General features: G+C 41.1%; 2 protein-coding genes across 2 annotated transcripts in view; one reads left to right on the top strand and one right to left on the bottom strand.

Annotated features, from left to right (window-relative positions):
• AOAH (acyloxyacyl hydrolase) overlaps positions 1 to 17734 on the top strand; it is a 111482-nt gene that overhangs the window by 78207 nt on the left and 15541 nt on the right. Inside the window, 1 exon segment of the mRNA XM_063325499.1 lies at positions 5218 to 5393. Coding sequence (XP_063181569.1) covers positions 5218 to 5346 — 129 coding nt within the window. The 3' untranslated portion in view covers positions 5347 to 5393.
• The window catches only part of ANLN (anillin, actin binding protein), a 28407-nt gene continuing 19994 nt past the window's right edge, over positions 9322 to 17734 (bottom strand). Inside the window, exons 21-24 of the mRNA XM_063325498.1 lie at positions 14980 to 15066; positions 13324 to 13431; positions 11128 to 11300; positions 9322 to 10720 (exon numbers count right to left, since the gene is read on the bottom strand). Coding sequence (XP_063181568.1) covers positions 10597 to 10720; positions 11128 to 11300; positions 13324 to 13431; positions 14980 to 15066 — 492 coding nt within the window. The 3' untranslated portion in view covers positions 9322 to 10596. The remainder of the gene's footprint in view (positions 10721 to 11127; positions 11301 to 13323; positions 13432 to 14979; positions 15067 to 17734) is intronic.

Genomic DNA, 17734 nt, shown 5'->3' on the forward strand with positions numbered 1-17734 from the left:
CTTCAGATCAAGAATGAGACTGGGCTAAATTACGAGGGGGCAAATTGCAGGAGGTGGGTGAGATGGAGAGGGACAGCAGAGCTGATTTTCCCCTCTCTGCCAGAGCGCTCTGCCCAACAGCAGCTGCTCTTCATCCCCTCATCTCATACTTAGCAATGAGAAGTTTCTTGCTACATACTGCTGTGAGCAAACGAGCCCTCAAAGCGGCCAGCTCCACTCCCAACATACCTGCCCTGCCCAGGGGCACAGGCCTGGGCAGCAGTTGGTAGGAGGAGGGACAATCCTTGGTGATGTTTCTCTGGTGTATGATACCGTGTGCCATGGCCATATTCTCTGTGCCACGGCGAGAGCAGTTTGGAGAAAGCTGTTGTCTAGGCCACCGCTGCCTTCCTCCATGCTGCTGGCTGCACACCCTCTTCCACCCCGGCATGACCAAGCCGTGTGAGCAAACCCCACCATGCCACCCAGCCAACAGTATCTCTTGGCAGGTCCCCCTGCTCAAAAGCACGAGGTGAATTTCTGGACCAGTTTTATGATGTGAGCTAACACGCCATATATATTCACCGCCACCACCAAATGACCCGATGCAATACCGTCTTCCACGCTGGGAAAGAGCAGTCCGTGGAGAAGCACTTCAACGGGAGCACATTGCAAGCTCTGATGGATTCCAACATTTCAGCAGCTTCCCCATTGACTGTGCTGACAGTTCAGCCAGTGCGGAATGGTGGGGGGAAGTCCAAAGCCAAAATACAGGCTTCGGTTGCTATCTTTTACATCCATGCCAGTCAGCCGAAGAAATATGGCGGCTTGCTTAGCCTTGCCAAGTCAAAAGAGGCTCCTGTTTGAAGAGGGACTCCTTCATAGCAGAAATTCCTGCCTGGCTACCAGGCAGTACCAGGAGAGAGCTGCATGAATGTATGAGCTCGCAGCCCAGGGACGTGGAGAAAGCGCGTCTGGATTTTTTGCTGCAGGCCTTTTGCAAGGAAGCAATTAGAGAAAGCTTGGCAAATGAAACGAGAGCAAAAACAGTGACGAAATGAACCCCATTCCCATCCCTGCCATCTGGGGAAACGGTGCAATACAAAGAGCCTGGAGTAAAGAAGAAAAGATCTTTGCGTTATTTTTGTGCCTTACCCTGAGGCTGGCCCGAGGCTTCTTATAACCCCCAGCAACAGGCCACCATGGGAGCCAAGCTCGCCAGACCACATTTTTTCATCCAGGCTCTTGCCCGTGTCCCATATCCCACCAGCAGCTGAAAGGCAGCACAGAGTTGAAGGCAGCAAGTATTTATCTTAAAGGGATCCCGCCTAAGCCAAAAGAAAATTACAAAAGGGCATTGAAGGGCAGCCGCAAACCTACACGCAGCCCCCGGAGTGCCGAGCTGCAGGATCCGGCGAAGCGCTGCCATATTTCACTCCCTCAGGACCTGGCATCCTGCAGCGGTTATGATCTCCCCCTCCTGCTGTTAGGATGACGTTAATGCTTTTATAGGTACATTTTCCCTTAGAGTCAAGGTGCCAGCTGTAGATATGCCTCACTTCAAGTGAGTTATTGCCCTTCTAGGATTTATTAATTAGCCTTATCCAAACATCCACTGCTTTAAATCCATTTTTCTTTTCCTGCTAGTATACAGAATCTGTTATCAACATACCACTATTTGGACCAAGACGTAGCACTCTGCTCCGAAAGAGTGGCTCTCTTAATAAAAAGAAGGGGAAGTGTGAGCAGAGAGTGCTATTTAAGAGGACGCTTGAGAGAGATGATAAACAAGTCACTCACTCCTCATACTAGTTTTATTTAAAGTTTTACTTTCTACCGACGTGAATGCCTCTGGCCAGGTACGGCTCTTATACCGTATAGAGCTGCCTAGCGGGAGAGGATTGATGCTGTGCAGCTCCTCAAGCGAATGGGGGCTCTTACTTCAACCTCTGCAGCTATTCCCCACGCTTCACGTACAGCTCGACTAATAAACACGATGGATAAGACCTAGCCTGGGCATTGCTACTGAATTTTCTCTCTGAAGATCTCAAAGCACTTGACAAATATTCACAAATCTTTGAATTGAGCAGCACTCCAAGGAAAGCATAAAGATTTTAGCTCTTGCCGTCAGATGCAGAGAAAATTTGGAGTCTGGAATACAAGAACCGCAGTGCCCCTCTCTGCCAAGGGTGGGCTGGAAGGGCACCGCGATTCCTAGTCTTTGTGATACAGCAGTGGGCAGGATAAACTGGTGTCTGCCCCTGGATTTCACCGGCTGTTTATCTGCTGTCTCTTTAATTAAAAAAAACAAACATCAACAAAACAACAACTTGCTGATATAAACATGGCAGAAGCAAGTGTCAGCATGTATACCCAGTAGTCCAGCTATGTAGGAAGGATGTGGAAGGGAACTGAACCTCCCTAACTGAGAGTTGCGTGCGTAGCATTGCAAGAAGGAAAAGAAAAAAAGAAAAAAGGTAAAATTCTCCCTGTCCCATTGGAGCTATTCTGGCTTTTCATGCATTGGAAAAAGGCTAGGTTAGGACACTCAGGCAAGAAAAACTAGACCCCATAGTTCCCACTCCAGGCAGTATTTTATTTTATATTCAAAAACCCTTGGAAGAAGGGATAAACACCAAGTGCTTATTTGTTTAGCCCAGAACTTCATTCCTTACTTCAAATTTCTTCGGGGCAGGGGGTGGGGGGTGGGATGTCCCTGCAAGTTTTTATTAAGTCGCAAAACAGAAGGCTGCAAACAGGACACTCATTGTTGGCATAACTGCATTCCTTTTAAGTTTCAAAGCTAAAATTTGGCTCTGTGAGGTGTTTTTTCCAACACAGCCAACTCAGGCCAGAGGTGGAGGAAATTCACAGCGTTTACTTTTGACACCTAACAGCAAAATGCATCACTCGGTCTGTCTCAGTTCCCTCTAGAGCTGTCTCTGAGACACCGTGCCTCAAAGTCCGGCTCAGTTGTCCTTGGAAGAAATCTGACTTTCTCTTCCCATTGACTATAGTGGAAGCCCAGGGACCTTTTTTCCAGCACTTCTCCCTTACTATGAAATCTCACTGCAAACCCTTCTGAGCGCCAGATGGCTTCAAGGACATATAACTTCTCTCTAGAACAGCTGATTGCTTTGTTTGGATGACGGGGCCATGCATTTCAACAAGATCCTGCATAAATGGCTTTGTTTCTTGCTTTTTATGAAGCTACCAGGGAGAACGCGGAAGCCCTGAGCATCACAAACTGGAACCTGAGATGCTTGGAAGATTCTTGATGATTATGTACAGTCAGGAAAGCACAGCTTGAGCATGATTAGATTCTCCCTTTTCTCTTTCCTTAAGACATAGCGAAGCACATTCCAGCCAGAAAAAAAAAAAAAAAAAAAAGAGAAAAAGCTGAAGTGGCGCATATCAGATGAGTTGGGTATTTACCCTTTGCCGAGAGGCATCTCCATTGCCAGCTTGGTGCAAGAGGAGGAAACAGATAGCCAAAAGCTGCTGAAATAACACAGCCACCTCCCAGCTGCAGTCGCCCAGGGGTCTATGAGGAATAGGTAAAATGTCAATTAAAATATTGCTTAGGGGTGGTTGTCCTCACAAAAAAAAATTAATTGCAAAAAATGCACGAATTGTAGCGGGTCTCAGAGCACAAGAGCTTTGGAATTTAGAAAAGACCTACAAGAAAAGTGATTTCTAGAATCATGAACCCTTCTCTGTGCCACGCTACTCAGCCAGAGTAAATTACCGATACCATACGTGAAATGATGTCTGAGCAGGAGCCACATAGGCTAAGTACATATGCCTTAAATTTCAGTCAAGAGCATACTTCCAGCGATATTTTTGCAGAAGGTGCACCACAGACTCTGCTAAAAAACATACGGAAGGCTTAGGGACTTGTAAAGAAGGTCTGGAGACGATCATACCAGAACGGACCACTTTGACAGAGACTGGTCTCAGCCCTCTGGCAGACATAGGGTGTCCCAGAAGAGTCATGTTTGGTCACATTAGAAATTTTAACACGGAGAAAACACCCTATTGCACAGTCTCCCCATCCCTCTCCCCTGCCCCAATTCCTCCGTTAGCTTAATGAGACCTTGAGTGACCAGAATCTAAGAGGTTCCACCCCACAAAAGTGTCTCTTTGACACAAACTCTGAATAAAAGGAAGGTTTTGTCTTCTGGCCCATCATTACAGCTTCTTTCAAAAGCACAAGATTAAAAAAGATGCACATAAAAAATTCCCCAAAGGCTCCAGTGTGTTCCCAGACTGCAAAACAACAGTATCCAAATAGTTTGATTCCATAAACCCATCTCGGCCCTTAAAAAAAAAAAAAAAAAAGGCTTTGTTAGACCTGTTTAAACCTTATAATTACAATCAATGTCAGAGCGCGTTGTAGGGTTGAAAGTAAAGTTACCCTATAAGCAAAGTATTACTGTAGGTCATAAGTTAGAACAAAAATGCATTAGCAAGCTGTGAAAACTCAAAGGAGAATCAGGCTGTTCTCTCCCTTTCTGCTACCCAGGCAATACAGCCGATACAATTTCTCTTTGGTGCATAACTTGTAGGGCAAAAACCTCTACGAAAGCTGGAATGGTTCTGACATCCAGGAGAAAAGCTATTTTATCACTTCTGCAGGTCTCATGGAAAAAAGCTTTGGAGACAACCAGCAGCAGGCGTGAACTTAGAGCATCAGAGCAGGGTAGTTTGGAACCTAGATATAATTGGGCCTCTTTTTCCTCAGCACCTATGGTTTCCTTACAGGATAGGAGAGAGAATTAGAAGTAGAAGCAGAATCTATTAGAAGTATCAGAGGCATTTAGGAGCATGAATTCCCTTGGGCTTGCAAGAGTTTTATGCGTTATGTCCAAGCGATGCTTTTGAAATACTTTCAAAATGGTTTTTTTGGGGAAAAAAACCCCAAAACAAATCAGACTCTACGGCTTTTGAATAGAAGTTTACAGACCAGACATCATAGGCATGGTTGGAGACTATTGTTAGACCGAAAGACTGGTCAGGAGGGTTGCAGATGTATGGTCCTCACCTTACTTTTACTGTTCAGAAGGATTTTCCCCCCATTTAAGCAGATGGAGTAGGGTATTTTCTTTGGTTAGAGGTTACGGTCCATCACGTGGCTGTACAGGGGAGTCTTCTTTCTGGTGGGATGTCCTAAATGCTGGCATGAAACAGCTATGTTGTAGAGGCACAAGAAATGGATAGTATTTGTGCTGTTTGCAGATCGCGGCAGCCCTTGGGACAAGCATCACCTGGCGGAAGGCGCTGCACGAATGGCCTCATGTGCTTGGGAAGGAGAATCCATTCAACCACCAGATTGAAGCCATATTCAAAGATCAAGGCGGACACTGACTTCCAAACTGCCGGAGCCCTGACGCTGTTTGCGGTGACGCTTCCCGGTGCGTTCCACGGAACAGGATGATTAAAGACACGCATACAAAAAAAAAGGGGGAGGGCAAGTTATCCGAGCCAGTAGCAGTGGGCATAACACAACAGCATTCTTTTCAGTTTGTATCTCACCTGCACAAGTAGGCTATGCTTTTTCTGTGGAGCTACCAAAATAAAAATCAAAGGGTATCTGCCAGCTAGACCATTTATTGTACTGGTTTGCAAATCTGTGCATTTGTTTTTTTTCCATATACATAGCAAACTCCTAGCCCTACTTCATATTTTTTTGCCCCCTGCAGAACACGATTTCCCGGCTTTCCATTTGTACCGTTTCAGCTGTTAAACTGATCCCAAAAAGGAGGGGGGGCGGGGTGAGAAACCCCAAACTCATTATGTTGCTATAAATTGTGTGTATGTAATTGCCCCAACTGTCAATACATTATTTAAGCTGCTATTTGCTTATTAAAATGTGCCAGGAATAACAAGGCGCTAGAATTTTGATTTGCCAGGCAGCGTTCGCGCAGGCTGACTGAGCACAGGTTCTCTTCCCCCCCCACACCATTAACAAGACCGTAACTTGACAACCCTTCATGTATTTAAAACAGGTTGCTTTTCCAAGCTTTAATACATCTTTACTCTTTTGCTTCCTAACCAATACGATATACCCGGCCCTGTGTCTTTCACAGGCACAGCCCAGGGAATCGCTGGAGATGCTGGGCAGCCCTTATCTGCTCTACTTCATGCAGACTTGAAGGCTGAGAACTACTAGTTTTTTCACCGTCTTATCCAATGCCTTTAGCAAAACAAGTAAATTAGTATTACAAAATTAGAGACAGCTCTACCCTACTCACAACCTTACCGGTGACGAAGGGATCAGGCAGCATAAAATAGCATTAATTACAGGTGGAAAAAAAACCTGGGAAATAGAAAGCGTTAATGTGACATGACCAAAACCCACCCAAACCAGCCAAAGCTCAGGTAGAATCGCTCTGCTCTTTCTGCCGGACACATCCCTTGCGTAAGGCTGCGACACCATGAGCCAGCTCTCAGGCTGTGGTCCAAACGAAAGGAGATGGCCTGGCCGCGTATGGACATTAGCACGTTGGCCATGGCTACCGGAGATGCATCTGCTCCATATTTTGAATAGGCAGAGGATGACTTGGCTAACGCTAATTTGATTGAAGAACGTATTATTGCTATCCTACATCCTCTTCCTTTTTTTTTTTTTTTTTTTTTAAGAGTACAGTCAATGCCGCATCTTTTATTAATGTAAAAATTCCTTTGGGACAACTGCTAACATTTAAGCAAATATTCAAGTCACCTACTTTAGGAAACCGAAGGGAATACATTCCTTAATTGAATGATACTCACTAATAAGGCCCCAATTCATTCAAGGCGTTTAGATGTTACCAAAATACCCAGTCTCCCAAGAAACGCTTTCAACTCCACAGAGGAAGGTGCCTGAGGAAGGCTATTTTGCACTAGAAGGAAAAGGAGATGCACCTGCTTCCTGCGCAAATTCTCTCCACCAAACAGCAGAACATTCGAGGCGCACTGGCCAGGTGGAACACCTTCTGACTATTTTTTATTACCTATTCAGGCTTCCTATCTTTCATTAAAAACAACGCAAGGACAGAAACAAGCGTATCCACGTGTTTTTACTATAGACCAAGTACAGCCCAGACAATAATTATAGAATATCAGATAGTTTCCTCTACACCAAAATACGGAAACGTAGCAATTAAAAGGGGGAAGGGAACAGTATGTGTATAGAAGCCACATTTTCAAGCGATCTCATTGCAAATTGTTGTATTTCATTTGAGGTTGGGATTTAATAACGCCAATTAGGAGTTTTACAAGCTGGTAAAACTGAAACTTCCTTAGCTAAAATAAGCTTCGTCGCCCAGAGCAAAGCATTTTCCATTTATAGGCTTTCTTATTAGCGAACATCTTGAATTTCTGAACAACCCAGGGCAGGGGGGAGGGGGAAAAGAGCTTTCTTATAGAATTAGAACAGCATCTTCTCAATCAAAGGTGGCCTGAAACCCCCATTAGCTGAACCCCAAAGCAAAGCTCTCGGATGTGCCCAGGCGGTGTCGGAGGGACTTGGTGAGACAGTCTTGCCACCGGCTGAAGGAGCACTGACCAAACCCTGCGTCCTCATGCCTCGAAGGCGAGCTCTGCGACTCAGAATTAGAAGCTGGCTGTATGCAGAAACTTGATTTGTTAACTAAGGCAGTAGCTATTTGGAAATAAAGATCAATTTGGGGCCTGTTAAGCTTTCAGCTTTTACAAGCACTATGTTTCTCCATTATTTCAAAGAATGCAAAAAATCAGCTGAAGAGCTGCACCCCCAACCATCAATCACTTAACCAGTACCACTCTAAAAATAAACATCCTATATTTAAAGAAATGCTTCTGAAAAAGCTTGTTTACTCTAAAGCAGTAACGAACGCTGAATCCTAGTCTATTCCATTAGTTTAACTGTCTCATGGTGCTTAGATTGGTTGAAGGTGACAAATGCACGGGGAAGGGAGAAATAAACAGGGGGGGGGAAAAGTTTCTCTTGGAAAGCTAAGTGTAGTTCCATGAAATTCAAACTTTATGGCACTACAGCTTTCTAGAAGGAATGGTCTATCAAGGCCTTTTTTGGGGGAGAGTTAGAGCACGTGAATACAGGGGGGATTATGTCACGGGCTAGTTGCAACGCACAGCACCTGGGAAGGGTTTCTTTGATGTTATTCTGTTCATAAATGGTTTTTACAAAGCTGTGAGCTTGCTTTGAAATCATATAGTAGGAGCTATTTTTGAGGTATAGAACACCTATAGATACCTGAAGCTATTTGAATTGATGCCATCTGGCCTCTTCAAAAAGGATCTGCTAGAAATATGAAAAAATAAGTTTGCCAACAATTTTGAAAAATTTTCCACAGCTCACCCTTAAGAGCAGGAGAATCATAAAATGGTTAGAGTTGGAAGGGACATTAAAGGTCATCTAGTTCCAGCCTCCCTGCCATGGGCAGGGACACCTCCCACTAGACCAGGCTGCTTAAAGCCCCATCCAGCCTGGCCTTGAACACTTCCGGGGATGGGGCATCCACAGCTTCCCTGGGCAACCTGTCCCAGTGCCTCACCACCCTCACAGTAAAGAGCGTCTTCCTGATATCTTATCATATGCTGTGATCTAAATCTACCCTCTTTCAGTTTGAGGCCGTTACCCTGTGTCCTATCACTACACTCCCTGATAAAAAGTCCCTCCCCATCCTTCCTGTAGGCCCCCTTTAGGTACTGGAAGGCCACTGTAAGGCCTCTTCAGAGCTGTCTCTTCTCCAGGCTGAACAACCCCAACTCTCTCAGCCTGTCCTCATGAACACACACAGATTCTACAAATGGATAACAGCCCAACTAAACTATAAGCAGATACATCTAAAGTCATTGCCTCAGATATAGAATAGATATATCTATATCTAGTTCCATTCTGAACACCTTTCTATGGACTTGTTTCATAATTTTATACCTAATGATTTTTATTGACATCCACTTGGAAGTTTAAGTGGACAGCCTGACATGGATCCACAGATTAAATTTACTCTTCCGCTGCCCATGTTGTATTGCTACTCTGCTGCCATCTATCACAAGAGAAGAGAACCATCCCTTCTCCCCGTGCCCGAAGGGCTGCTGGCCTCCAGCAGCCTCAACATTCATACAAGTTACAAGCAGTTCATGGTAACTGCCCACAGACAATCTGGCCTCCCCACTACAAAATGGGCTAACTGCCCCTCAGGCATGACTATCTTCCCAAATCAAGTGGTAGTTTGGGATATGCATACGGAATAGAATCCTTTCATAAACATTGCGTGGGGTCCAGCTTTTCTTCTTCAGTCTACAAACTAGTGTTTCAAATGCATAGATGACATTATGAAAAAAAAAAAGCAGAAAGTGTTTTATTCTTTATTTTAAATGAATAAAATAAATCTCAATACATAGTTTGGAAATACTTAAAGACATCGGAAAAAGAAAAATAGATTTAAAAGGAAGAATACAAAAGTGGCAGGATGAAAACAGTACAAGCTAACAGAATTTAGTGTTTCAAGTGTGAATATATAACAGCAATAGCAATTTTAATATTCCACTATTGCATTTGCAGTAGTGAAGTAATGAGATAGTATTTCACTAAGCCCAGTGAAAAGCTGTGAAAATTGCAAGTTTTAACTGAATAGTTTTGCGATTTTAATGATGGGTCTGAAGTACTGTTTCTATCTGCATTTACGGACATGTCTATGAGGGGGAGGGAAGACCCATACTTTCGGCCAGTGGAGTATTAGCTGGTACATAGCAGCTTTGTAGTGCCTTAAAAAAAATAAAAACAAAAAAAGCACTTTAACAACCTATTCCTGGTTCTCAAATGGAGAATTCTAGCTTGTACAAACCATGAGTACCAGAAAATACTGACATATACAATCCTAAACCTAATTTTTTTTCTTTTTGTTTCTAATATAGCAGTCCTAACAAAAATATTCAAGACCTGCCATTTCTATCAAAGTGCAATATACTGCATACATAATTCCACACTTGTAAAACACATAGGATACATGTCATGCACTTATTCATACCAGTTTGTATGAGAAATTGCAAAAGCAGTACGCATATATTGTGCATGTCTTTTGTTCTGACCACAAGGACACTGTGCAAGCAAGAAATCCTTATATTGCATGTTGTAGAATAAGATTTACTAGTAACTTCTGTGCCTGATTATTACAAAAAACCCAACAAACCCTCCGATATTAAATCTTGTGTTTCAGCACCATCCTTGTTAAAGAAGTCTGAGCTATTGTTTCTTCCAGGAAGCTGAGTTACCTAGTAAGCTTGTTTTTTCACTAGCTTGCCCCCCCCCTTCCTGCCCTGAAGTGTGATTTCCTGCAATAATTTAGTTGTTTAAAGAGAATGGACTTATCTAAAAAAGACTTCCAAAAAAGGAGTTACTTAAATATTTAGCACATTTAGAAACAGCAAATTGCTTCCTACACCATACTCAAAAGCTAGGAAGTAAAAACGTTTTAAAATTCTTAAAATGAAATAAAAATACTGCATAAAGTTAAATACTCTCAAATTTAAAGCATAAGCGACCCAGAGGACTTCCTACATTTTCATTTAAGCTCTTTTTTTTGTGCGGGTTTTTGCATACAAATTTTCTTCGTATTTCCCTTCCAGAGTTTAAAGCTTTCCGATAGGTTTGTAGCAGGCATCAGGCTGCCACATGCGAAGGTCAACAAGGACTTGGTTGAGCTTTTGCATCCAAAGGTTACGTTCTTCTTTAGTATCAGCGGACAGCCAGTTCCTAAAAGGCAAAGAACCCCATGGATTAGATAAACCTGTCTCCGCCTCTACTTAGTTATTCTGAAAAATGTCAAGCTGATCATCCACGGAAGCCCAAATAGCAGGGGAAACAGCAAAGTCAAATATTCCACAGTCCTGCTACCAAGCTAGCTACCTGGCATTTCTGCTTCTGGAAAAGTCAAGTTCTTTGTCCTCAGAAGACTGAAATGGGACAGCAAGACAAAAAAGGACTAAAAGCAAACTAAACAGTTCAAGTGTCATCCCGAAGTCTTAGCATTTAAGTGAGCTTTGCATTGACATGTCAAAGTTATAAAGCTCCTATGTTATTAAAACTATCACTTGAGGCAAAACACCCCTCCCACACAAATCCCATATCCTCCCACAGCCTTCATGATTTTATCTACTCACTTTGTAACACAGAGCGTGTCTCTGCATTGGCTGACAAGAGTCTCTCTGTCATCTTCCCTCTGAGGACGGACAGTTATTAGTTCAAAAGTGTTGGGACGGGCACAGAACTCCCTGTTGGCAGGTTCAATCTGACGATTAGTGCAGTTCGCCAAGTTTATTCGGCCCAAAGGATGCTGAAAGTGAAGTTAGTTCATCAGTCAAGAATACGGCAATCAAGAGTAATTCTGAACAACATGTGCTTTGACAATTTTTGCCACATTAAGGGATGCCCCCATCCTCCACAAACCAATTACTCCATACAGAAAGAAGGATTCCACTTTTTGCGTTTAAGAGGCATAGCTGAAGCAAGATAATATAGGCAATGGAACATGCCCTGCTCAGCCATGTACAATACAGCTAACAAATCGATCCCTTACCAAAGGTTTAGGCTCTAGAAAGATACATCCCCCCTTTTATTTATTACTTTTTAAAAAAAAAAAAAAAAAGGTTTTAACTCTCAAATTCAAGAGAACTTCATAATAAAATTCTAACAGAGCGTAAACCCTGCCACCACTATAGAAAACAAGTACTTTAGGGATGCTTGCATCAGTCTTGTCAAAGCCTATAAAAGCACACAGATTAATCTTCAAACGTGCAACTAAGGCATCTAAGTGCCATATCCAGCTGCTTTAGGTCCCTCTATAGTCAACAGCTAGACCCCCTCAAAGAGCATTTCAAATTTCAAGGCAGTTATCTCTCTCTGCTGGCTGTAGGCTCAGTTGTATGACTACAGTTAGTTACAGACCTTGGCTCCAATTCTTCACACCTACAGAATACCTCATCAGGGAAACATCACTGCTGCACCTGGCTTGGAGAGGAGTTTGCTATTTATTGGGCATGTTCACTATACTATTCCATAGATAGTTAAAATAATCCCAGTTACAGGAAAAAGGATAGCTCCATTTCCAGGAACATTAAGAAACAGGTTGCATGTTGGTGATATAGGTACAGCCACGGGAAGTTTATTTAAAAAAAGTAATCCACGATTTAAAGCAATCATTGCCCAATACTGATATTTCTGAGCTACATCTATCTCTGCATGATAGAACAGATATAGCAGGGGTAAGGGGAAGGATTTAATAAGGACAGAGTTTAATATTCCTGTATCTGATAGTATATCAAAGGAACATAGCTGACCCTTTCTCAGGATGAGAGTGAAACAAGTCTAGAAGATTTTCAAGAACAGAATCTGGAAAACAAACCAAAGTTTCTTTCTTGCAGACAGAAGCAGAATAGGAACATTTTTCTTGCTTAACTCAATTTTTTTTGCCTATCTTCTATTACAGTAGGCAGAGATTTTTCCCTCTTTCCTGGCAGGGAAAGAAAGTACATTGATATATTTTGGCAATGTCAACTATCAGCATATGGTCTTCCTCTGTTAGCAGGGAAGAAGCTAAACTCAGGCATCTGGATTGGCATAGAAGACCCAGAAGGACCAGAGTTTGCCACAGAGTTTGGGAAAGAAAGCTTTCTGCCAACAAACAAGCAAGTGTTTAATGGTAAATTGCTTAAGTGAGTCAGAAAAACCCTCTTGAAAACAGCCTTTAAAAGGACCTGGAAATATTTCGGTATGCACTGCAAGAATAGGCTAAGGAGACAAGGTTCACCTCAGTGACAGATGAACCTCCAATTTGTCTCATTAGCCAGACAATAACTTAGGTTTCCGTGAGAATCGTTTAAAAAGCACCAGTTTCAGCTATGGTGTGGATCTGCAAGAACACAATGACCACAAATAAGATGGTCCATAATTATAGGTATGCTTCTGCAATATAGAAGGATTGTCCACTCTAATTCTTTACCATATTAAGTATTAAAGTCAACTAGGTACAGTCTGCTTATGTAGATGTACAGTCTGATCAATTTCAATTAAATAATTAGTCATTTGACAAGCACAACGGAAAGCCTTAAGACTAAAGGAGAAATTAAATATGGATCTTCCTCCACTTTTCCCCTTTCCCACCAGATTAAGTGGTCAGTTTCTACGTTTGCCCTGGTTTGTGTGCCCCTCCATTCCCCAAGGAAACTTTGAGCTTGAATCTCATGCTTTAAATGTACTTACCTGTTTTTAAGACTAAACGTTACTGTCATTAGAAATGACCAGCTAGTTGTGCAGGGTACTACAGAACTTTAGCCTTGAACTTTGTAAAACACCATTACCTTTCGTTTTTCATCATCTGGGTATGTCCAGTAAGATATACAATTTCCAGACAGCACACACCAGCGCCTATGCCACGCTCCAAATCCACTAACATCTTCGAACATAGTCTTAAAAAAAAAAAATTTAAGAAATGGGGTAACATTACACCTTGACCTTTGCCTGTACTCAACTATTTTTTCTAACAGAATAGTTTTGCAAGTACAATCCTTCATAGAAGTGTAAGAGAAAGAAAAAATATAGACTGGGAGAGACTTCTATTAGTACAGTATATTTATTTTCCAAATATCACAGAAAATGGGCTTATGCTATCATTCGCAGGTTTATAACATTTTGCTCAAAATGCACCTATCACTGCTATTTCAAATTACCAGATTTCCACATTGACAGTGGCAAGCATGCCCAACACTTTAAGATAATGGAGGGTTACTTATAGCAGGTACAGGACAAATGGTTCACAAAGCATGTATTAGTATCGCATAATTGATTATGATTAGGTATTTAAGTCATCTTTAACTTAGAATTCAGGATTACAAAACATTTGGCTGCTCTGCAGGCCACACTCAGGAGTCCAGTCAGTTCAAAAGAAATTAGAAATTGATTTTTAAATGTTTGTGTTGGCAGTTATTTTACTGGATGCAGTATTATGTCGATTTCAAGCCCCATTTCCTTAGTACTGGAACAGAAAGTTTAGTATCTGCCTTCTATTCCTGATCCCTCTTGAACCTGTACAGAACTTTTTTTCTAATTAAATTGTGTTCTGTTTTTCAATCTTCACAATTCAGATTATAGTTTTTAATGGTGCAGGGAGTTTCCAGACTCTTACTATGAAAAAATTTAATATGCATGTACACCATTCTTCAGGTTTTACATATTGTATAGTAGAAGTAAACAAGGACATTCTTAAATTAGTACACAAAAACATGGGATAGCAAATACCATAAGCATGTGACATGGTTGCATCTAATGAAACCTGTTCAACTTCAATTAAGGAAAAGGAGACAGAAAGAACTGCTTCAGAAGAGTCTAAAGACATTCCGATTTCCGAAAACACTAAAATAACAACAAATGTTAGTGTTTTGCTGAAGTATTTTCCTAGCACATTCACTGCCATCTGCTGGACATAATTCTCAACAGCTCCACCTATTAGGGCCAAGTATCAACTGCCTTTTCCAAGTCCAGTATTTCAGACAGAACTGCTCAGGATGTTTCTCAAAAAAATACTGTCACTTCCTGATAAATCAAAGTCTGTGCATACAGTGGAAAAAAATAATAAATATATATCTCTTTTGCTAGGGAGATTTTGTTTTTACGAGACAAAAAAAATTCCAAGATGTCCTGTAAAAGTTTCTGGCATAAAAATTGGAATCTCATCTCACAGATTATAAGAAGAGAAGGTTAACTGAAGTTCAGAAAAACAGATGAACAGTGTTTAGAAGAAAAAGATATATAAACTCCTAAAAGGTAGCTTTAATTTTAGACATGTTTAGAAGATAAACTAGGAAAGTTCTGAGGTCTGGTTCAGGGCAGGGAGGGGGCAAAAAGTCAACCCAGTTTTAAGCTTCACAATCACTGCAAATACACATGAAATTACAAAAGTGACTACATTGATCAGGACCTGTAATTTCCAAGGAAGAAATTTGAAGTGAATGCCTTACCAAGAACCCTTTTTCCTCTACAGAAGAGTCCACTTGGCATTTTATCTTTAGATATATATGACCTTCCAAAGGAGACAAAAAGGGAACCTGCAAAAAGTAAAACAATTAGTCATTTAATTTTGACACCTCCCAACTCTACAAGTTCAATCAAGCCACCTGCACCAGGATGTTAGCACTGTCCTGTTGTTAGGATCTTCAGCCAGAAAGAAGCAGTCAGTCTCAAGCAAGACAGTAATAATCACTTTTTGTTTCAAGTTCATTTAGAAGCTTTTCAAGACTTATTTGCATATTAGTTTGCTCAGTACATATGCGCAAACATGCTTCTGTCTAGAAAAACAGGCACTCCAAGCATGGTTAAAAACAACACGAGGCACCAGTCCGCATCCTGCAAGCTTGTGCTTAAGTTCGACATTAAGCTGTTTGGAAAATATCAAAGTGGGCTTAAACAGGATTGGCACTTGGATTCCATAAGCATTTTTGGCAGATACTGGTGTAGTAGTGCCTACTCAGATAAATATTTGCATAGAAGAACCTAGAAGGGGAAAAAGTAATGAAAGCAGTTGTTCTCAACTGGCATTCAAGATGTTGAGACCTGTGTTAAGTCATTCCTAACAAACGAGGTTCCAAGCCATATCTTCGACTAATGAAAAAAAAAAAAAGAAACAAAGCAGCTTAACTACCATATCAAAGGTTGGTTAAACATTTCAAAGAGTTTTGAGGAGGAGCAAGCAACAATGCCTGCCTTTGGACAGCACCCCACTACATTGAGTGCTATCAAGAGATCACATCCCTTCTTCCTCCTCCCCCCCCAGAAGCTGAGACAAATTGCTAATTCGATAAGCAAATGATGGTCTGCAGGGCATTCTACATACTATATTTTGCTGCTAATCTGAATAAGCAATACTGTAAGAATCTTGAAAAAATAATCAGAAACATCAGTGCTTTGTCTTACTAGAAAAACTAGAAAGGTTGATGGTGCTGCTCAAATACAGAGAAAGAACCATTTGCCAGGGAATAGGCACGTGTACAAAATAATGAAGTAGCTTTTAGAGCATTGGAATCAATGTCAATCAAACAGAATTAAATTTTGCTAGTAGTTACGATGAACAAAAAGTAACCCTCAGTAGTTAAAAGTGCACATCTGTAGGCCTCAGTGAACCCTGCAGAACACCAAAATAGATGTTATGGTTAGAAACTGATTGCCTTTGAATTGTTGGCATATTGCAGCTTCCTCACAGACACATGATATAAATGTGCACAAGCAGGTGATCAAATCATTTTTACATGTTACATCTACCAAGAAAGCATGCATGGCTTGCTCATGTACTTGGCCCTACAGTACAGCACAGCAAAATTTTTAGCACCATGTGGGAGTCTGCATGACCATTTGGGAAGCAAAAATAGTAAACTGTTTGCACATAACAGAAATAAGTTGAATTAGTCCTGGATTTTTATCAGCGAAGACAACTATAACCCTACATGCTACACCAGGGAATGTTTGCTGATATCCTACAAAACCACAGTAAAAACCACATCTGAATGAGGGCCTCAAGGAAGTTTAGCTAATTCCCCACTTCAAGTTTGTAGTTTTTGCATTCTTTTCTAATTTATTTAAGGACAGAAGAATCTACTTCATGGATTATGAAGTTTACCAGCGAAGAGCTGTGTGACAGTAAAGCAAAAAGGCTGTATAACAAATGGAATGTATCTGTTATGCAGAGCCTACAGCACCATTACTAATTACTAATACAGGTCTCAGAACACCCTCCTGTACACATGAGAAAATATTACATTCCAGACAACAAGAGGCAAGTGAGGTAGAAGTGGTGGAACATCCAGCTAGAGGAAGAGAAAACTAAAGCCCACGGCTAGGCTAGCTTGCATTCTGGTGTGGTCATTCAGGTATGTACCATAAGAAGCCAACTTACTGCCATAGAAGATTATCTGTAAAGATACTCAAGATAAATGTCAAGAATTTGCAAAAAATTGGTTTCTTAAGAGACTTTTGATTACAAATAGGAGATGATAGGTACCAGAATTATCATCTGCTTAATTTTGAGATAAAACATATGTAAAGTCATCTAAAACACTTTCTTCTGATGGATCTGAGGTAACTATTAACTAAATAAAACTATTAACTAAATAAAACTATTTTCAGAGATTAAAGACCAATTACTTCTTTTAAGCATATCAATTTACATAATTGCTAAAGCAAAAAATGTACACACAAAGCAAAATATTTTAATTGTACATTTGTGTACATATAAGAACCTCACATTCTTATGTGTTTAGTAGTTTCAAAGCTTTAGTTCTTTATGATTGCTTTTCACTTAAAAAACAAAGGTCTTGATAAGTCTTGACAGAACAAGGTCTCGATAGAATAAGAAACAAGATATTTAGTTCCTGAGTGATTTAAACTTTTTTCAGGGGCAAAAAGTTGAGTTAAACCAACATTTAGGCCACCAGTCATTTTTCCCTGGTCCTCTATCAGCAGAGTAGCTGTTTCTATGTTCTGTGCAGTTCATCAGGAAATTGGCTCAAATTTCCTAACAAGCAACCTTCAAGAGACACTTCAATTTGTTTTGAAGTAAGAAAACCTCTCCTCTAGTAATCTAGGAAGACAACAGACACATGCTATTTAAGGAAAAACCCTAGGTGGCTTAAATAACTTTGAGTTCTATCAGCATGCTTATTACTGTAAGAAACAGGGAGGAAAATTCTGCAAGTCTTAAAGGCTCTTAACATCTTATGTTCT

The sequence above is a fragment of the Chroicocephalus ridibundus genome, chromosome 2 (genome assembly GCF_963924245.1).
Source record: "Chroicocephalus ridibundus chromosome 2, bChrRid1.1, whole genome shotgun sequence".
Lineage (NCBI taxonomy): Eukaryota > Metazoa > Chordata > Aves > Charadriiformes > Laridae > Chroicocephalus > Chroicocephalus ridibundus.